The sequence below is a fragment of the Aptenodytes forsteri genome, unplaced genomic scaffold (assembly GCF_000699145.1).
Source record: "Aptenodytes forsteri isolate BGI_AS27 unplaced genomic scaffold, ASM69914v1 Scaffold36, whole genome shotgun sequence".
NCBI lineage: Eukaryota > Metazoa > Chordata > Aves > Sphenisciformes > Spheniscidae > Aptenodytes > Aptenodytes forsteri.
The window spans coordinates 1,537,074-1,557,913 of record NW_008795477.1 but is presented as its reverse complement, the minus strand read 5'-3'; the positions used below and the strand labels follow the sequence as shown (position 1 = coordinate 1,557,913).

Genomic DNA, 20,840 nt, shown 5'->3' with positions numbered 1-20,840 from the left:
AGAAAAGGAGAAGACGAAGAAGAAAAGAAGAAAAGAAAAGAAGAAAAGAAAAGAAGAAAAGAAAAGAAGAAAAGAAAAGAAGAAAAGAAAAGAAGAAAAGAAAAGAAGAAAAGAAAAAAAAAAAAAAAAAAAAAAAAAAAAAAAAAAAAAAGCATGGCAAAGATGTACTAGTAGTAGTTGCCAAGCAGTTTGTATTCAAAATTGCTTATTCTTTTGGCTGGTGGCTATAAATAATAAAGAAGTCCATACTCATACATGAAACATTTTGTCTTGATCTGACAGAAGCAGGGCCATTGCCCTTTTCTGGCCTCACCACTTGATATCAAATGTGAAGATGCAAACTATTTTTAAGGTTCCCTGTGTGGCCCAATGGCTGTATGTGTGTTTGCCTACAGCACAGAGAAAGCTCCTGGTCACTCTGTCATCTACACTGGCTACTATATACTTGGGTGTACTGTGCTTCATTTTTGGGTACATGCCTTAATTTCCTTTGTATGTACTAGCGAATAGGGAAAGGGGTTAGTTTGCACCCAGAATTTCCCCAACAACTAGCTGGGGTGCAGATAATATGTGCATCTAACCAGAAAATTCAAAATCAGTCTGCTACCCCTGATTTAAGCCTTAGTTTTGTGATGCCATATAGGGTCAATAACTCTTCTACAGTTATATGCTGATTTCTACAACGTCTCTGTATGTCAGTTATCCTTAATTAAAGTGACATTGTTCGTCATACGAATCCATACTGTTTAGACAACCCTGGTCAGGTTGCTGTCAGTTTTTAAATAAATGCCTAGGAAAAAAAGAGCACAGAAGTTTTGTGCATGTGCTTTAACTGACACAACTTCAAATACTGAAATAAGAGGAAAAGCGGTAGCGTCAAAACTGCTCTGAAATGCTGAAGTGATGGGCGCAACTTGCATCTCTCAAAAATGCCCTTTTGTAATGCTTCTCCTCCCAGCTGAGTGATGTGGAGATCAGATGAATATATAGGCATTCTCCAGACATCTACTTGCACCACTCCATCAGGACTCGGGAGCAATCTCTTTGCAAGTAAATTCAGTCTGCCCGGAGATGTCCCCAGGCATAGAGCCAAGGGAACGGATTGGCCTGAAACCACACATGTAAACCACTTCAGCCTTGGAAAGAGTGGCCGCATGCAAGTTTTGCTGCACCCACTGGGCTCCCTGGCCTGTGCTAAATCTCAAACACACCAGGAAATTCTTCAGGGTGATGACAGTCAACAAAAGCCAAAGCTCTGCCAGGGACTGTACTAAGTTATTTCTTTTTTAATAATATAGATGAATATTCCCAGACGTTGTTTAATATACTAGTGCAGGTCTGTTCAGTCAGTTCTGTACACAACCAGCAGCAGATAAGAGTGCTCTCTCCGTTAATGCCTGTACAACTTTCAGGAGTGATTAATATACTAATATATAAATCTCTTATCAGAAAATCATAACCTATTCCCTTGGTGCCTCTGATTCATAAAAGGGAAATTCTAATACCCCCCCTTTCTCAGATTATGCAATCATTGGCCAGGGACTTGAGAGTCTGCAGGCAGGAAATTCTTGGTCCTCCTACAGGCCTTTAGATTACATTTATTTATATTATGTAAACAGAGTTATTTTCCTTTCCCATAAAATCTTCAGAGTTACGGGGTTCTCCACCCCAAAAAAGTCCATGATGTAAAAATTATTGATTTCAAATTTTCAATTGTATAAGAACTGAAAATCCAAAGAATATTGCAGTTGATTAAGCTAAACTTGAATAACGTATTTGAAATTGTTCATTTTTTTCTAGCTTTTTACCATTTAGTTTTTTATTTCTGAACTTTGAACCTTGAATATTTTTGAAAGTACTAAATGGGACATTTGAACACCTTCAGAATACTTTTTTTTTTTTTAAACCTTGAATATTTTTGAAAGTACTAAATGTAACATTTGAACATCTTCAGAATATTTTTTTTTTTTTTTTTCAAAAGAGAATGAAAAGGGTATTTAGAATTAAATGGAACATATCTTCCTCAGATAGTAACAAACTTACATGGAATGCAAATGTTTTGGCTGCATTGAGTCATTTGTGAAATCTTTTCACAGACCGTGATGAATATTCATGTTAGTTAAAATTTCTCTTTGACTTTTTGGAAAATAAAGGGCTTGTTACTATGAAAACTTGCATTTAATTTATTTAAATGATTTTTTTTTTTTTTTATTCTTTATCCTTCCTCAATGCATTCAATGTCACTCCTGCTAGACAGTGAAGTGAGTGGACATTGGCTGTCTATGGACAAAATAGCATCCTTTCTCTAAGGCGGTGAGCTCTTTTTGCTTAAACCTGCCTTCATCTGTTATAATACCAGTTACTGCACAAGTTTGGAATTAATTTCCACAGAACAACAGTGAAAAGGTAGTCTCAGCCTTGCTTCATTGCTCTATTTTCCTATCATCTGTAAATTGCACTACCTTTTAGCAGCATGTTCCAAGTTTCAGTGTTTCTGATATTTTGTGATATGAAAATATTGCATAAGGGATATAATAATACTGCCATGTTTACAGGCGGTCTAAAAAATGTCAGGAAATTGCAAGCGAGTTTCCATGTGAATAGTCAGGGAAAAAAACTCAAGAAAGATCTTTGCATTATATGAGCCATTCAATTATGTTGTTCATTGACTTTAAATGGATTACTGCCATGATGTGGTAAATAGAAACTGCATAAAGTATTTATATTTTATTTAAATGTCAGTTACTTAATTTACTTTCTCATTATACATTAAAGTAATGATCATCCTGTTTATTAGTGTTAAATATTTCATGGACTTCACAACACTCTATAACTTACAATAAATGAATAGAGGTCATTACATTACCCATTGTGTAAGATTGTATCAGCAGAAGTACACATGGAGAAAAATCGTCGTGGAAAAAAGAGGTCTGGATGGTATAATCTCTTCGAGGAATCTCTGTGCTATATCTCAGTTGTCCAATAAGAAAAAAGTGCTAAAATAAAATAGGAATTGCACCATAATTATTATGACCTATATTTACAGAACTTGCATCTGGAAATATCCTAAAGCAATTTACGAATGGATTTTCAAGCTATATGCAGAATAACGAAACAATTACAATCACTAGCAAAATACAGATAACTGTGTGATAAAATGTGATTGCAGTTTAATCAGAAGAGACCAACATTATGCAGCAGTTTAGGAAAACACATCGATCTATAATGCAATATCACAAAGAAATATAGTCAGAAATTTAAAAATTGAGATAAAATTTAAGGTAAGATTGAAAAGAGACAATGGGTAAAGAGAGCTAATATACCTGATCACAGTCAAAATTTTCTCAGACTTTCATGAAATTCCTGCTTTCAGGCAAAAAATTTTACACAAGGTATTTTCAACACAGTACTGAATTGTCAAGACTCACGTTTTCCAATTAGTTCTTTCAACTGGTTCAAGTTGGAAATTAAAAACAAACAAACAAACAAAAACAAACAAACAAAAAATACCCAAACCCAAACCTTTAAAAAATGGTGTTAATTCTCTTCTTGAAAGACAAATCATATCAACGCCCCCCCCAGTAAGACACCAGAGATGACCCTGCTCCCCTACTCCCCTAGCTTTTGAATGCTCTTGTGAAGCACTTGCTGAAGTGGTAATGGTCACTAGCATTGCTGTAAGAGTATATTTTGCACACAATTGAGAGTTAAACAAGTCCTAGTGGCATTAATGGATATTTATATATAATGAATTAGGAAAAGATATTCAGGTATCCACGCTGATTCCCTGGAATGCCTTGCTTTGCTTGAGTACTCTACAGAATTTGCCAATGCATTGCGAGCATTTAAACTGAAAGGGATCTTATAGGTCATTGAATCTAATTTCTTATTGCTGCATGATATCTCAATGTATGCCTTTTTTGTAAGCTCGTTCCAAGGCTGGTTTTAAAATAGACATATTTTCTGGGTGATTAGTTTTGGTTTTTTGCCTCCAGCATTTCAGTCACTCATAGAGAGAAGCTGCTATCATGGAGAAACAGGAATGAATAAAGTCTCAAATACTGTTGTTTCAATGCCTGTGAAAATTTGGGATGACACCCAAATATGAAATAGTGCTTATTACCTCTCCTTTACAGAGAGTACTTTCAAAGACAAGAGAGAAAACAAATAACAAGCTCTATGCCTGATGACAAGTCTGTTGGGCTCTTGGCATGGAGGAGAAAGGGGTGAGTTAAAAAATAATCGTTCAGTGGTCATCACCATAGAGAGAAAAGAACATATGCCAGATCCTTTTTCACAAGATATGAGCTGAACTCCCCAAGACAACACTATCTCTGGAAGCTCCCTCCCCATAGCTGATCATTTTTTCCAGTCTCTTACAATAAGGAGTGATAATCACTTTATCTGCTGTCTCTCTACACTCGGTTCCACATAACCCTCACCCACCTCCTCCTCTTTTCCACCCCTATGTCAGAGAAGAACTCCAAAACTGTGATAGCCATCAAACTGGGAATTAACAATATCCTCTCAAATTCATCATGATATATCAAAGAGCCCAAATAAAAGGGACCTCTGAAGAATTCCTTAGCAGAGCAGCAGCAAAAGAGGACCAATCTGAATGAATATTAGAAATGCAAAGGAAATTGGCTCCCAAGTTGCTGAAGTGTTCTGTTTTTTCAGCGTTGTGCAGGTGGAGCACAGCAGTAAGCAATAGCAGAGCACCTTGGTATCATGTCCCCAAACATTCGTTTAGCTCTGAGTCACTGAGACCTCAGAGGCAACAAAGTTGTACACCCCATCTTGTTTCTGCTCTGTGTATCTGTAGGATGCGTGGGAGAAAATAAACAAAACAAAGTTGTAAGATGAGAGAATCCCAGACAGAGATGCAATACACCAAACATACTGTGTCTGTAGCCAGCTGTGCAACCAAAAGGTGTACCATGACTCTGGATAGGGACTTAAGACTTTGATTGTATCCAAGGCGAGCTAAGGATGGCATAGCTGCTTGAAATAGAAAAGAAATGGCTTCTAACATCTAACATTCTGTGGTAAACATTTTCTCCATGGAAAATATCATACATGTAGCTGATGTATTTGCTAAAGTAAGCAGGAATTCGTGTAGGCCTGCGTGGGTTACTTAGCGTGGATTATGGTGTGCAGAGTGCAACTTCATTAGTACTCCAGATCTTTTTCAAAATCATTTAACTGATAAGACTTTTAGTCGTGGTCACCCTTAATACAAATCTGTTGAAAGACAAGGTAAAATGGCAAACATATCTTCAACAGGTCTTTTGTATTCTTCCCCAGCCCAGCATATTTCTGCAAATTACATTTTTTCTTAATTTTTAAAATATTCTTTCAAAAAAAATAATCTTCTTTGTTGCTATTTTGAGAGCAGAGTAACAGTCTTTTGTACAAAACCCCAAGCTGAGAACTCAGCGTTCGATCCCAAGCATTGCCCTCGGCCTCCTGCAAGGAAGTGGTGATGTTTAAGTGGGATTCTTCTGGACAAAAACCTATCATGTAAACACCTGAGGAGTTTTAGATGTCTTCTGTAGGAGATGAGATGAATCATACTTTAGATTATAAAGGGAGTCTGGATGACTATCCCAGGGTTCAATACCTGTGCTGTGGTTGCGGGAGTTAGCCATCTGTGAATTTACTCTATTTCACAGACATATGTTATTTCACACACCATGGTCTCTGTGCTGCTGCACAGCCAGGGAAGCACAGCCAGCTCATTTCAGATTATTTGGAACATGAGTTTCATGGGCTACTTGAGCTGTATTTGCTACACAGAATTTGTTCCTTGTCTGTAAAACAGGTGCAATCTCATCCCTTTAGATAGCAGTTCTTTTCCCATGTGCTAAGGTCACTTGATACCATTTTAAATATCAACGCAGATTATGCAACACAAACAAATTAAAAACAAAATAATGTTAGAGATATTTTTAATTCCAAATGTTACAGTACTCTCCTGTCAGCTAAAGTAGATTCTTTTTTTTTTTTTTTTTTTTTTGTGTATTGCAGGCACTGATGACTTTATCCATATTCTAGGTACCTTCACCCCAATAAATTAAACTAATGGATTTTACCAGATTTCATCTCCTGCTAACTCTCTTTCTTATAAAACTTAGGACAGGTCTTTACCCTAGAAAAGTCTCACAGGTACCTTAAGCTATCTTTCTTTGAAATTCAGTGGCAAGTAAATTTTGTTTAGCTGGAGACTAGCAGCTTGAAAATGCTGATAATTTCACACAAGAAAACCTTTCAGCTTGGTGTTTGGATGTCATTGGACATTTCTAGCTGTCATTGATGGCTTTCTCACTGGTGTGTTTAATGCACTGGAATATCAGTGCCTCGCAAAACAATTCAGGTTAACAAACAGGATTGGAAACACATGTTCTGCAGATGCTGAATATTCATGGTTGTCTGCTTTATCTCCCTTTCCAATTTTAAGGTAAGGACAAGTCTGTGAAAAAATAAAGGTAACAGCAATGACAAGAAAGGCTATTAAGGAAAAAGAGATTTTATTGGGTTCAGTTATAACTGGAACAATGACATGTTATAAATAGCAGGGTGTTATACTTTGACACTGGTAACAAGGTAAACGAATCACATCAGTTTCCCCCTAATTCCAGTCGCGTTGAATGGCTAACTACGAAAGTGCATAAAATAAGCGTATCTGTTAAAAATAGAAAGAGAGCAGCTCGCTATTCACTGTCATCAGCAAGGCAGGCACCTGGCTTCCCCTCTCTGCCGCCAGCACGTGCCTCCAGAAGTTATGAACGACTGTTTGCAACTACCTGCTGTAAACAGCCTGGGACAAATTAACTCTTAATTGGTTTTCACTTACACTCTAATATTAGAAAAAAAGAAAAACAACTTTTACCTGACTAGCTAGCATGTTTCTTCTTTTCAAGTCTGCTATCAGTCTGAAAACAACATTGCTACTCTAAAAGCAGACATTTTCTGTCTCTGTAGTTTGCTTTTGATGTAGTAATTTCATTCCTTCTCACAGATTATACAGGCATGAAGAGAAAAGACAGCATTCCCTTTGGAAAATGACCTATTTCAATTAGTTCTGACTGCTGCATTTTAAAAGATTCAAAGCCGCTGAGTATGACTTTAGGAAACAGGAGATGCATTCAACCTGCCAGGCATAAACAAGTTCCTTCTGGTTGTTTGTCTGGCCTTTATGGGGAGCTCGCAACGCTGAATGTGTGCTACACGCTCATGTTTGCACACCGCTGTGGAAGACTGTCTCTTTTAAACTTTCACAGGACTTAAGAGCTGGGACCGCTCTGCATGTCGTTAGCATAGCCAGTTCATCCCACTGCCAGACCGCATCCGTTTGATGCTGGCCAGGTGCCTCTTCATTGTCCTCTGAAATCTCTTCTTCTCGCATTTCACGGGGTATGTTTCAGAGTCTGATTTGCAGTGCGGAGGAGAAAGCTGGCTGTGGCAGACTGCCTCGCAAGAAACAGCCCGTCTGGTCTTAAAAGGAGTGGCTGAAGGCTTTATGCACTCGATGGTCTGTTGAAGTTTGCTGTTAAAGCTGGATGAGCTCCTTACAAGAGACATGGTCTTCTTGCTTTGGGACAAGAGGATTTTAAGCTCTTCAGAGTCATGCTGAAAAAAGAGAGACTCTTTCCTCCTGGTATTGGGACTCTCACCCAGTGTGAGAAACCCATAGGGGGTGGTGATTTTGGAGAGGTGGGGCAAAGAGAGGGCAGCTCTGGTTGCCGGGTCAGAATGATGTGCAGCTCTCTCCAGGTCTCCAGGGAAAATCATTCGGTCGGTAAAGCACAGGGTTCCTCTTCTGTCCAGACTCTCTTCCTTGCACAATGCATCTTTCCTGATGTAGGATTCAGATTTGCTTCTAGTTGTTCTGCGTTTTTGAACAACTTCATCACAGACTCCTCTCTCAAGAGAATTCTCTACGGCGTCTTCCTCTGGCTCCTGTTGGAAGGAAATATGCTCTATGTCCAGAGAAGGGATGAAAAATTTAGGGATGCGATCAGGAGTCATGACAATGTTGAAAATGTCCTTGTTTTTCTGAGCAACTTTATCTTCAGGAGGTGGCTTGCTGCTTTTGAAACTTGTCCAAGTCAGCAAGCTTTCTATAGCACTTTTTATGGAGAGCTGCGATGTACCACCAGGCACCATTATTTCAGCCAGCAGTGCTTTCTTAAAAAACACAATGCTGTCTGCTGATTGAATTCTCACAGCACTGATTGCAGATGGGGGACTCATTCCTGCTTATAAAACAAAGCAAATGACGTCATCTGATAGCTAGATGTCATTGGCATGGTAACCAAAGATAAGAAGGCTTTTACACTCCTACTTATATACTTACAGTCTGATTCATGCTGCACCATTACCTTAAATAAGCTTAAACATTTGATTTAATTATTTTTAAATGCCAGGTTTGGTGCTAGTGCCCTAGCTATTTTCAGAAAAATAATGGCTACAAAACATACCTGTAACTTTCAGACTATTTGGATTGTGTTATCTGTGCTATTACACAAAATATAACTAAGCTTTTCTTTTTTTTGAAGGGCCGTGTCACTAAATGAATGATGTGCAAGCAGATGTAAAAAGCACAGTTCACTTACAAATCCTTAGTTTATCTTTCAGCAAATCATACTATTTGGTGTATTTCACATTGAAGATTGTGAGAGGGAAGGGTAGGAAATGAGTGATCAAACAGTTACTGGACTAGTATGTAGAAATGCCTCCCAAGGGGTCTCAAATTACGTTACCTTTCACTGATGCTGTATGTACGTAGCACATAATGAGGAAAAAATGAGCAGCTCTTCAGAGGATACTCAGATTAGATATCTGTGCTTAAGGGGGTGGGCATCTGCTCAGGTACATATAGCAGCTTGCAATTGCTGTATGAGTTTCTGCTGATACTCGATTTACTTCTTAGGCTTCTGGTGAGAGCTTTCTTCCAGCACACTGGTCTGCTGTCACTGATGCAATTTGCAGCCAGCTCTGAAAACAGCAGGGCTGACCAGCCTGTAGGTGGTTTCTCATCAGTATCAGAGCACATAGTCCTTTGTCCAGCTACACTGTAATACCCTCTCTTGCATGCTGCTCAGCTCCTTTCCTACTTTAGTACAGGCCACTAATTCACCTCTACCGTGTCTCACCTTATATATATGATTCCTAGAAAAGACATGGAGAATGTAAAGAAATGTATGAACATAATCTCTTGGCTTTCATCTCTGCAGGCTGAGCAGTTCTGAGTTTCCTTCTTGTTTATGACCCTATGAAGGCATCTTACTTTTGGTGACATTGAGGCTGTGCTACTGGGCACTTTGAAAGCACAAAGCAAGCTTCCTTGTGTCACAGTGTAAGCCCACAAAGTGTGTTTTTGCATTTCATTTTATTTTATTTTTACACTCTCCCATTTTACTCTGCTAATGTTCCCACCACTCATATTTCTTTTTTGCTGTGATTTGAGGTTAGAAGTTCAGTCCTCATAATTCAACCACAGGCATTAAGCTATTCAGGAAGGTTTTGACTTCTCTGCATTTAGTTCTCCATTCATTTCTCTCTGGTTTTGGCTACAGATTTTGGGTGCTATTGGGTCCAGGTACATGTCAACATTTCAGTACAGCACTTACCATTCTTGGTTTCTTGAAGATAGAAAATGATAGTGGAAATCTTTTGTTGGCATTTTGGGCAGATAAAGAATCTGTCCATCTCAGTATTATAATCTTTTCAAGAATGTAGTTCTTGTCTAAGGATGACCAATGTCCACATACAGAAGCTGTTCTATAGGCACAAAATACTTGCAGATTTGGTAGGAAAAAAAAATGTTATTGGTTTAGACTTGTTTGTTTTTGACTTGGAAAAGTCATCAATATTCAACAAATAGAGGAGTAATAACAGAAGCAAAATATCTTGAAATCACCCATAAAATGGGGCACTTTCAGTTTTGTTCTGATTCTTTACAGAAAAGAAAACTGAGGGAAAGAGCATTAATTGTTGGGATGAAAATCCCTCAGGGCACTGCCGTCTCACAAAAACCTTTGTGATTTACATAGCATGTTTGCTTCTCTAGCTGGAAAATCTTCTAAAAAATGCAATCCCCCTAACTGAATCACACATTAGAGACAGGGACAATTCACAAATTTGCAAGTCCTTTGAGAACTCTGCAGTATGAGGTTCACTGGTCTCTGATATTACTCTTTTACAAATTTTAGTAGATACAAGTTAGAAAAAAAAAGAATACATGACATTACTGTCACAAGGATTCCCTGTTGTCATTTGCACCTTAACATATTCTGGCTTCTTTTACAGGTTAAAACCAGTTATACTTACTTCCCTTTCTACCCTATGTCCAGATTATATTTCTGCAAAAACTTTCTTCAGATCTCCAAGAAAAACAGAAATCAGGATAGTTTGATATCTCCCATAATGGAATACAGAATTCAGTTCACTATTATTTTGACCATATTTGATCCAGGATAAGCCTAATTTTGATTTACAAAACTAATAAAAAGAAGTGCAGTAGAAGATGCATGACTGAATTTGCTGAAGGAACAAATCAAAGCCCTAATTCTTCCAGTTGTTTTTGAACCACAACCATGCAGTCTGTCATCAAAAAACAGTACCTTTGAATAGTTATTCTTATATTCACTAGGGAACTTTTATTATTGTTATACAGAAACACAACTTTGAGAACAGTGACTTACCTGGATTCCCCACTCCCATGAGGCTGGAACAGCTCTTCCTGCAAGTAATTTCAAACACAACAAAGCCAAAACCCTCTGGAAAACTTGGTATCAGAATTGGCTTTACATTATGAGGCAGAACAAGGATTTCAGACTATGTCCCCTACTCCTAGCATAACGTTTATCTTTTGCTTTGTACACTTTGACTTAGGGAGTGGGATTTAAGGTTAGAATTTTTTTTCCTCAGTTTTCTCCTCTATTAGGAAGCTTGCTTCCCAGAGACACCCAGGTATGTTTTCTATTTTCCTTCACATTTTTAAGCACAATGGAGTTGAGCTTTGATAGCTCAAACATACATATACATACAAACGTACACATATATAAACCTAAGACTCATATACATCTGTACATCTATACACATATACCCACATACACATACACACACATATATATAAATGTGTCTATTTGTATATATATGTGAGCCTTAGGTTTATATATATGTACATTATGTATGTATGAGCCTTATATATGTGTATATATGCATAGAGCGGTATATATATTAATTTATGTGCATGTATATGTAATCTGGTGACTCTTTCCTAATAGTAACCCAAATACCCATTCCAGAATAACTTCTGAAACAGTAAATATTGGAAGAGGCATTCCTAGACCATTTGTTTTAGGGTTTTTAAAAACAGTTTATGGCATTACAATACAAAATAAATTTGATTTTATCTTCATCATTTCACACAGTAATATAATTAAATGTTTGTTTTTAATTGTCTGTTATTTCTCTTCAATCCGAGAAAAAATGTCCAAATGTCCTCTTTTTGCTTCAGGCAAAACAGTTTTAACCATAAACAACTGCAACCAGTAGAAAGATCCAGTGCCTTTACTAAGGATTAGATCAAGACCTACTATACAAAATGAACAGTATGAAATGAGGTAAGTGGCAGGATCCTGGGGGAAAATTTAAGGTATAAACATCTTAAATAGTCTTTGCATTATAAAGTCCAAGTAAAACATTGTTTTTGCCTCATTTCCATTATAATCTCACTAAACAACATAACTCATCTTTTCTTTCTTTTCTCCTAATGGAATCCGCAGCTTTTCAATGACTTCTTCACCCACGCTTAAAAGCAAAAATAGACGTTTGGATGTCTTATACAATATTTTCTCATAAACATCTTAAATAGTCTTTGCATTATAAAGTCCAAGTAAAACATTGTTTTTGCCTCATTTCCATTATAATCTCACTAAACAACATAACTCATCTTTTCTTTCTTTTCTCCTAATGGAATCCGCAGCTTTTCAATGACTTCTTCACCCACGCTTAAAAGCAAAAATAGACGTTTGGATGTCTTATACAATATTTTCTCTAAATATCTCAACTATTAAAATGTAATTTTGTAGGCTTTCTATAGAATAAGAGTTTCACTTCTGGAAATTGTACACAGCTAGAAAACAGTTCTACTTTTCTTCTTTCCTGTAGAGAATGCATATTTCTGGTGTCTATGAATACACAAATGCTTAGTACTTACACTGAGCTTTTTATCTTTGACACACACCGAGAACATTAACTAATTAATCTTCACAACCCCCCTGAGGGGTAAGTAAGCATTATCCCTGCGATGTTTGCTGTGCACACAATAAGGAGAGAAGAATGGAAATTGCTGGTGTTCATGCTGAAAAAAAGAGTTGTAGAGATGAAGAAACAGCATTTTTCTAATGTGCAGAATTACCCGGTTTCAAGGAACTTCTAACTTTGGCTGGCCTTTCATTTGGTTTTGGCTCATAACTGCACTTTGTTCCCATGTACGCTTTCAAAAAAAGTCCTGCAGTTTAGGCATATATTTTTTTCACTAGATGCAGCAGGGAAGCAGAACATGTAGCAGTCCTTGGCAATGGATTTTAGATGGGTACTAGACACTAGAGCTGTGAACATCTCAGATGCTGCTTTTCTTCTTTTAATATTAATGCTTGTGCTCCATTGGAGGATATCCCCATTTTTTAGAACGTTGCTGGGGTTTAGGCTCTTTCAGTTGTCTACTGTTCTTTCCCCTCATTCATATGAAGGTGTCTTGGTTACAACCATGACCCAGCCTTAATGTCCAGGCTTGTTTGCTTTGAGATCGAGCAAGTGTAGCAGTATTTATTGACAGCTCTTGCTTTGCCTAACAAGACTTCAGTCCTTCGTCTTCAGTTAATGACAGCTCCTGCTCATTGCGTGGTTTTGGCCTGGATTCACTTGCCTAGCTTCAGGAATTTAACTGAGGTTAAATTAGGTCACTGTCTTGTCATTTGGGGATTCGGCGTTGCTATCACCTTTGAAGGTAATTATCTCCTTCTGCCAACCATAGAGAGTCTGTTTGTGAGAAGATCCCCAGCCTGAGTGACACGGTCTAGCATCAAAGTAGGTGGGGATGAATCAGGGCCTTTCACTAAAATTTCCAAGCCATATATTGCATTTGCATACGTCTCACAGCTTCCTACTGAGAAGGGACTTCATCCAAGCTGGGTTTACTAGTTATTGTAAATGTTACATAAGAACATAAATATTACATAAGAAATTAAGAACTATTGCATAAGAACTTTTTTGGTAAAGCTTAATTATACAATTGTAACCAAAGGCTATCAGCTCAACTCATCTTACAGAATTAATCCTGGTTTTCTGACAGAAATGGCTGTGGCAAAAAAAACCTACTGTATCCCACACTGTGTGCATACCCAGTGAAGAAATCTGGCTGATAGCAATTTTTCACAGCCACGTCATATGTGCTTGAAATTGAGATTATACGGAGTATGAATGGAGAGTAATGCAAATGAATTAGATTCCTTTATTATCTAACAAGTAAATCTGAAAACTAGGGGAAAAAATTAACTAACACTAAATTTAGAGTTTGAACTACAGACCCCTATAATTGAAAACCTTGGCTCATGGCTTGTGTTATTAAAATGGTAAACATCACCAGCATATCAGCTTGTACAAGAAACTTTTAGGTCTGTTGTTTGACAGAGGACAATTCCATCAATACAGATAGATAAGTATCCAAACAAGCACTCAGATTAGGTACTAGAGAAATTTTCTCCTGTAGTTAAATATAACAGCACACCCCAGCTCAAGCAAAGAAGCCCAAAGCTGTGCAAAGGTGCTATTTCAACAGCCTTTGCTTTGTTGCTTTCAGTCATTTTCAGTCATTTCCAATTGCCTATTTAATAACAAGGAGACAGCAGACAGTAGCTTTCCTAAATTATTCATTTCAGCCCTACAAAGTGACTCTCAAGATTTCATTGCTTCTGTTTTGTGGTGTTAATAATTCAGAACTGCTGGAGAAGCAAAGCTTGCCAGTGTAGCGCTTATCTTTTGTTTCCTTAACAATATTACACTTCTCAGTCTTGTCCTGATAGCCCATACGATCTGAACCTCAGCTTTCTCACGTACTCACCAACAGAAGTATGCTGGAATAGACTACATTTGACAGAAAGGAATTTAAATGTTCACTGACAACATTCTGGATTCAGCAGCCAGAGTGTTCTACTGTTTCCAAATATCTTGGAAAATAAATAAATGCTACCCTCTGGTGTTTTCCATTTGTAAATATTGTTAAGGTATCCACACTTATGCAAAAAAAGGGTGTTTATTTGACTTCATTTCTAAGTGCGAAAGGATTCACATATTGCTGAGGATCACTGATTTACATTCAGTCTTGGAATAGTTAAAAGAGCAAAGAAACATAAAAGGGAAACCTGAGCTGCAGTCTACTGAATACAGAGCAACTCAAACTCACACCAAAAAGAGTACTAAATGTGATCTAAACCCTGCTTTTAAACGTTCTCTATGAAGAATATATTAATGCTGCCATAGTCAATACATATTGTGGTACTTCCACTGGTCACATATATTAAAGGAATATGTTATATGCTCATGTTCTCTGATGTGTCATGTGCAACATATATCAGAGTCTAATGCACTATTAAAAAAAGAAAATCTTAGCTTCCTTAGCGCTACCCTGTATAAAAGTTGTTACATGAATTACTGAAAACAGTCATTTTTAACCAAGGGCTAGGTAATAGATAACCAAGGGCTAGGTAATAAAACCTGTATGTCAAACCACACCCTGATGTGTTCTTGTAAACAGAAAGAGTGCTTTTTACCTCTGTACACATGGACCCACACATGTGTACATCTAGAGTATAGGGTCATGTTTACATGATGACATTTAGTGGAGTCACTGTGCAGATAATCCTGAACTCATCCGCTGCTATAGTCGAGTGGGACCCCCTCTTGTGCCCATCCAGTCCCGCTTCCCAGACACAGGGTTACCCTGAGGTCAGCAATGTGTATCTCATCTAAAGAACATCTTTCCAAAAGGTATATGGAGTCTTAAACTAAAGATGCTGAGTGATAGAAACACCCTCTGTATTCTCCTGTAAACAGTTCCAGTTTTATTTGCCATCATGATAAGGAAGATTTTTTTTTCCTTTTTGATTGATGTGGTCTTAGCCTTCCAGCTTTTGAACTACCCTCTTGTGTGAGCATAATCATCGACAAAGTCCTCCTGACAATCTCTTGTCATTTGTCATAGTAGATATTTAACAGAATTAACATGTGACTTTGATTTTTGATCATCACACTGGGCTCACAGAGGGAGACAAATGAAATGAGGAATGTAAAATAAAACTTATTAGAGCAGAGTCTTTCTTGCTTGGGATAGAATTTGATCAATATGTCAAAAATTTCTCATGTCTACAAACATTTTTTTTCTTTGTCCTAGTAGAAAATTTGGACTTTATATTCCACTGATGTGAAGTTACCATTCTTCGTCCTAGAAAACACAAATCTTGAGCTTTATTTTCATCATCTCTGATATGAAATATCAAAAATTCAGTCAGATTCCTTAAAACGTCTTGAGACTAGTTTGGAAAACCATGAAAAAAACATAAGTGTAATAACCTAAGTTCTGTTTACTTACCTTTCAATTTCCATACCTCCATGTCCTGATCTTGACTGTTTCCTGGCTTTGCTCTGCACTCAGAAGGGTTATAAAATCTGTCTTTGTAATTGCCATTACAAATAATAGCATGTTGAATCTTGATTCTGATTTCTTTAAATGAAAAAATGCAGAATGTCATAAGGTGCAAAAAAGCTACCGACATAAGAGCTTTTTACAGGCTTGTGTTGAAGACAGCTGGATTCAAAAATGACGATTCAAAAATTCAAATGACTTGAACCTAAAAAAAAGGAAACAGAATAAAAGGACAGAACCTTCTTCCCCTAAAATAGATCATTTTTCCAAACTCTAATTTTAAAAGTTTACGTGCCTAAAACCATATCTGAAATCAGATTAGTTAAACATATGTATAGTTTTCTCACTGATTACATGCATGGACAGAACAGCTTACGTGTGGTATATCTAAAGTATGAAATAGTTTCCAGTACTGTCTCACCTAGACATAAACACCAAAGATAGGAAAGGAAAGACCTATTTTCTCTCTCCCTTGATGTATCTTGGTGACCATTTTAGGCTGATAAATATATTTTCAATAGATAAAATAAGGTGAGCTGGATGACACTCTATATGGTTTGCCAAAGACAGCATGCTGGAAGCAGGGAAGGGCCTGGGTGTCCTCAGTGCTTTTCCTCTCATTCTGTCTCATCCTGCCAGCTCACGTCCAAGCCAGTGATACCTTCTGTCTGGTAAGCACTTACCATGGGGCTGGCCGCTTAGTTAGGTTTCACACAGAGTCACTTAGGGAGAATGCAAATTTTGACAAGATGAAGAAAAAGGACCTGCGGGGAGGTAAATTCAGCTCCCACCTTTAAGCTACAACTGTTCAGTCAATCTCATTTAAGTACAGTTTTCTCCCTCAGCTGTGCAGCTGCTCTGATACCTCTAATTCATGCTCCCTATGCTGCCCTAGTGCTTGCTCAGAGTCGTAGAACACATTCCCAGCAAGTTTCATTGCTGGGGCACTGCTGATATCACTGGGGCTGTGGCACTCTTCATCTGAGGAGATTTTGTTTTAATGTCAGCATACACATCTCTAAGCAGCACACTGCAAATGGAAAGCTTGTCTGTTGTCTTCTTTCTCCTTTTAAAATCACCTGTCATATCCGGTTATTACATTTTATGATGTACAAGATTAGCTGTATTTTGAAGACTCCAGCAATACACACGAGGAAGGGAATTTCCACTTTCACTCTGAATTTCTTTGCTACCTTTGTGTTTTGCCTTTGCAGTAAAATCTTTGAGGCATATTTTCAAAGAAGGTATGAGACATTTCAATCCTGAAGCTGATAGGAGCTTTGTGACTAAATCCCCAGGTGGCATGGAAGCTGCAGCCATTAATGTTTTTCTTATTCATTGAGTTATTTGAAGATGGAACTGTTTCCTCCTGGTTTTGCTACAGGACTCGCATACAGCGAGAAGAGCAAAGTAATTTAATTCCCTGCAAAGTAGGAGGACCAAATTCTGAGTGAAGTGTCCAGAACCAAAAAACGTGGTATCCATTCATAGGATGATTTTGTCCGGGGCAGTGCCCTTAAGTTCCTTAAGTTAGTTGGGATGCTCAGGTGATTCAGAAGCACGAGGTTTGACTTTGTCACAGTCTCAATTTCATTATTATTGAGAACATACCAGCATCCAGCATCACTTTCACCAGCTCTCTCCATACAGAATTCCCAGGTGTGTCATCAACATTGTCCACCTTCCTTTATGGGTTTAAGCTTTATGACAGTTTTAGATTTGTAGGTAAATTAACCAGAAGAAGCTTTATGACTTCCAGGTGTCCAGCAATTCCCCAAGCAAAGCACTTCCCTTACTTTCTGCTCCAAAAGAAAGTGGCCTCAAACTATATCTCAGACTGGGTGAACATATAACCCCATTTATATATATAGCTCACCGGTCACGAGCGGTGTTCCCCAGGGCTCAGTTTTGGGGCCGGTCTTGTTCAATATCTTTACCAATGATCTGGATGAGGGGATTGAGTGCACCCTCAGGAAGTTTGCAGATGACACCAAGTTGGGCGGGAGTGTTGATCTGCTCGAGGGTAGGAAGGCTGTGCAGAGGGACCTGGACAGGCCGCATCAATGGGCCGAGGCCAACTGGATGAGGTTCAACAAGGCCAAGTGCCAGGTCCTGCGCTTGGGTCACAACAATCCCATGCAGCGCTACAGGCTTGGGGAAGAGTGGCTGGAAAGCTGCCTGTTGGAAAAGGGCCTGGGGGTGCTGGTCGACAGCCGGCTGAACATGAGCCGGCAGTGTGCCCAGGCGGCCAAGAAGGCCAATGGCATCCTGGCCTGTATCAGAAATAGTGTGGCCAGCAGGAGTAGGGAAGTGATCGTGCCCCTGCACTCGGCACTGGTGAGGCCGCACCTCGAATCCTGTGTTCAGTTTTGGGCCCCTCACTACAAGAAGGACGTCGAGGTGCTGGAGCGTGTCCAGAGAAGGGCAATGAGGCTGGTGAGGGGTCTGGAGAACAAGTCTTCTGAGGAGCGGCTGAGGGAACTGGGGTTGTTTAGCCTGGAGAAAAGGAGGCTGAGGGGAGACCTCATCGCTCTCTACAACTCCCTGAAAGGAGGTTGTAGCGAGGTGGGTGTCGGTCTCTTCTCCCAAGTAACAAGCGATAGGACGAGAGGAAATGGCCTCAAGTTGTGCCAGGGGAGGTTTAGATTGGACGTGAGGAAAAATGTCTTTCCTGAAAGAGGGGTTAAACATTGGAAGAGGCTGCCCAGGGCAGTGGTTGAGTCCCCATCCCTGGAGGTATTTAAAAGACGAGTAGATGAGGTGCTTAGGGACATGGTTTAGTGGGCATGGTGGTGTTGGTTGACGGTTGGACTCGATGATCTTAGAGGTCTCTTCCAACCTTAATGATTCTATGATTCTATGATTTGCTTCCTGACATTGGAACCTAATATAAACTCTGTGGAGGGAAAGTTTTATTCCTAGTCTGACAACCAAAATAATTGTCAAATAGGTTGTATTAAATTACAAACCCTGCAGCAATAGTAAAAATAATATAAGCTATTGGCATCATTAAGGTTAATACGATAAAATGAAGTGGTCTGGTTATGAGACTGATCGTAATGAAACAGGGGAAGTTTCTGTTTGTCTTTTAGTACCAGTTTTGGTGGTGATGAGTGAGGATTGAAAAGCAGCAGAGCACACTGGAGTTCACTACTCAGTGCTGGCAAAGCTCCCACATTCAAGTATTGTCAGATCATGCACAAGAGTGAATTTTAAACCATGGAAAAGTGGAGGTGGTGACAAGAAGGTTAATATAGAAAAAGGGGTGATAACATAAGCCAAATTACAGCTGAAACAAGCAGTATTTCACAAGTATTGAAGCATAATTGTATAATAGCACAATTAACCTGTGGAACTGCCCACCAAAGAGTAGAAGTAGGATTAATTATGTCCGAATAGTAATAGCCTGCATAATTTCACAGAAGAACAAACACGTAGATGGAAATCACAAATAGGGTGAAGCACTCAGTAGCTACTAGATGGGATAATGAAGGAATCGTTCTCTTAATATGACAGAATAACTGGCTAGATGTTAATATGAGAGAGACTGTTAGAAAGAACTTAACAAAGGCCAAGAAATTAATGCAACCCTTCTTACAGAAAGATAAAGTACTTCTAAACTGCTTTGTAGACCTCACTGAAATGGTTGGGCTTTGCAGAAAAATGGGGCAAATTTAGATCTTGGAACTTTCTTTGTGGTAATCAATCTGTACTGTAGATATGCTGAGATATAAAATTCACTGTACTGAGGACTGTGTTTGTTGAGGTTAAAAAGAAAAACAAAGGCATGCCATTTTTTATAAATTGTAACACTAGACTGTTTGTAAGACCTGGTTTTGGTTAACTGTGAAATGTACAATGAAGCTGTAACAGTAATATAACTGTAGTTATATACTAATAGTTGCTGGAAGAAGTATGAAAAAAGGGATTGTAATCGCTCAGAAGAATTGTATTCTAATGCATTGACCAGCGGTGCTTAGAAAGTTAATATGTAAAGTAGATTAAAAGAGACATTCGTGTTCATAGGATTTTTCCTCCGTTTGGATAATGACTCATCCTGCCCCTACAAGCCTATGCTAAAGTAAACGTTGCTATAATCACAGCAGTATAATGTTGTCTCTTGATTTCTCCTTAGTGAAGCATAGGAATTTATCTCTTCAGTATGAATGATCATGCCGGGAAAGGTAAGAAGTGTGAATTGGGCCGTATCTAATCTGCTGATCTAGAGCAGATTGTTTTAGAAAAATACCTGATTGCCGTTTAAGTACTCCAAACAAAGAAGAATTTGCTGAGGTGTTTGGCATGAAAAATTAGCGAGATCCTTTGCAGGAAGACATGGGAAGGGCAAGGAACAAAGACTGTGCTCTGCAGCACAGCCTGATGATCACATCATAGAAAATAGATGTTTTCATGAGACAGGGGGAATGCTATATTTCATAATTTTGAAACCAGTTATTTCTCATGAAAGTGGGGTGGGTTTTTAAAAGAAAAAAAAAAAAAAAAAGGAAAAAGAAATGCTTCTCTTTTTAGAGCCTTATCAGAAAAAGTGGAACTTGAGGAATGATGACATATCTGCCTTCCTATTTCTTTCCAAAACTACTGGCAGCAGATTCCTGCGTACACAGCAGTACAACAATACCAGCTTGTGTCTTTGGATGGCAGCAGCATTCTAAGGACACGATTCAACTCGAAATGCCCCAATTTCACACCTCTCAGGTGCCACTGGCCCTGACGCTGAGCTCAAGGCAGTGGTGTAAGTTGAGAACTGATTCAGCTGACCTTTGCTGTGTTATTTGGGAGGCATGTCGGGGACGTGTGGACCATGTTACGTGAGGATTAGTAAAACAAGGAATCAGGTCTTGTCCAGTTATCAATCCTATTCCGAAAGCAAGAAAGAGTTGTGTACTGATTATCTGCAGCATCAACCTGCAAAATGTATTAAGCCAAAAACAATCAAAAGCTTCTTGCCACCTTCTGTTCTGCCTGGAGCATGAAATAAGTGTTAATAATAAGATTTAAAAAAAAAAAAAAAAAGAGTTCAAAATACTGAAATATATTGTTAAAGAAACAGCAAGTATTACTGAAAATGTTACCGAAAAGATGTTTTGAACAGCTTTTTTTTTTT

At 38.4% G+C, this 20,840-nt stretch overlaps 1 protein-coding gene across 1 annotated transcript in view; it reads left to right on the top strand.

The window, feature by feature from the left end:
- The first annotated feature begins 16,464 nt into the window (after positions 1–16,464).
- Positions 16,465–20,840, top strand: part of SYT4 (synaptotagmin 4) — a 65,504-nt gene continuing 61,128 nt past the window's right edge. The window contains exon 1 of the mRNA XM_009281183.1: positions 16,465–16,489. Coding sequence (XP_009279458.1) covers positions 16,465–16,489 — 25 coding nt within the window. The remainder of the gene's footprint in view (positions 16,490–20,840) is intronic.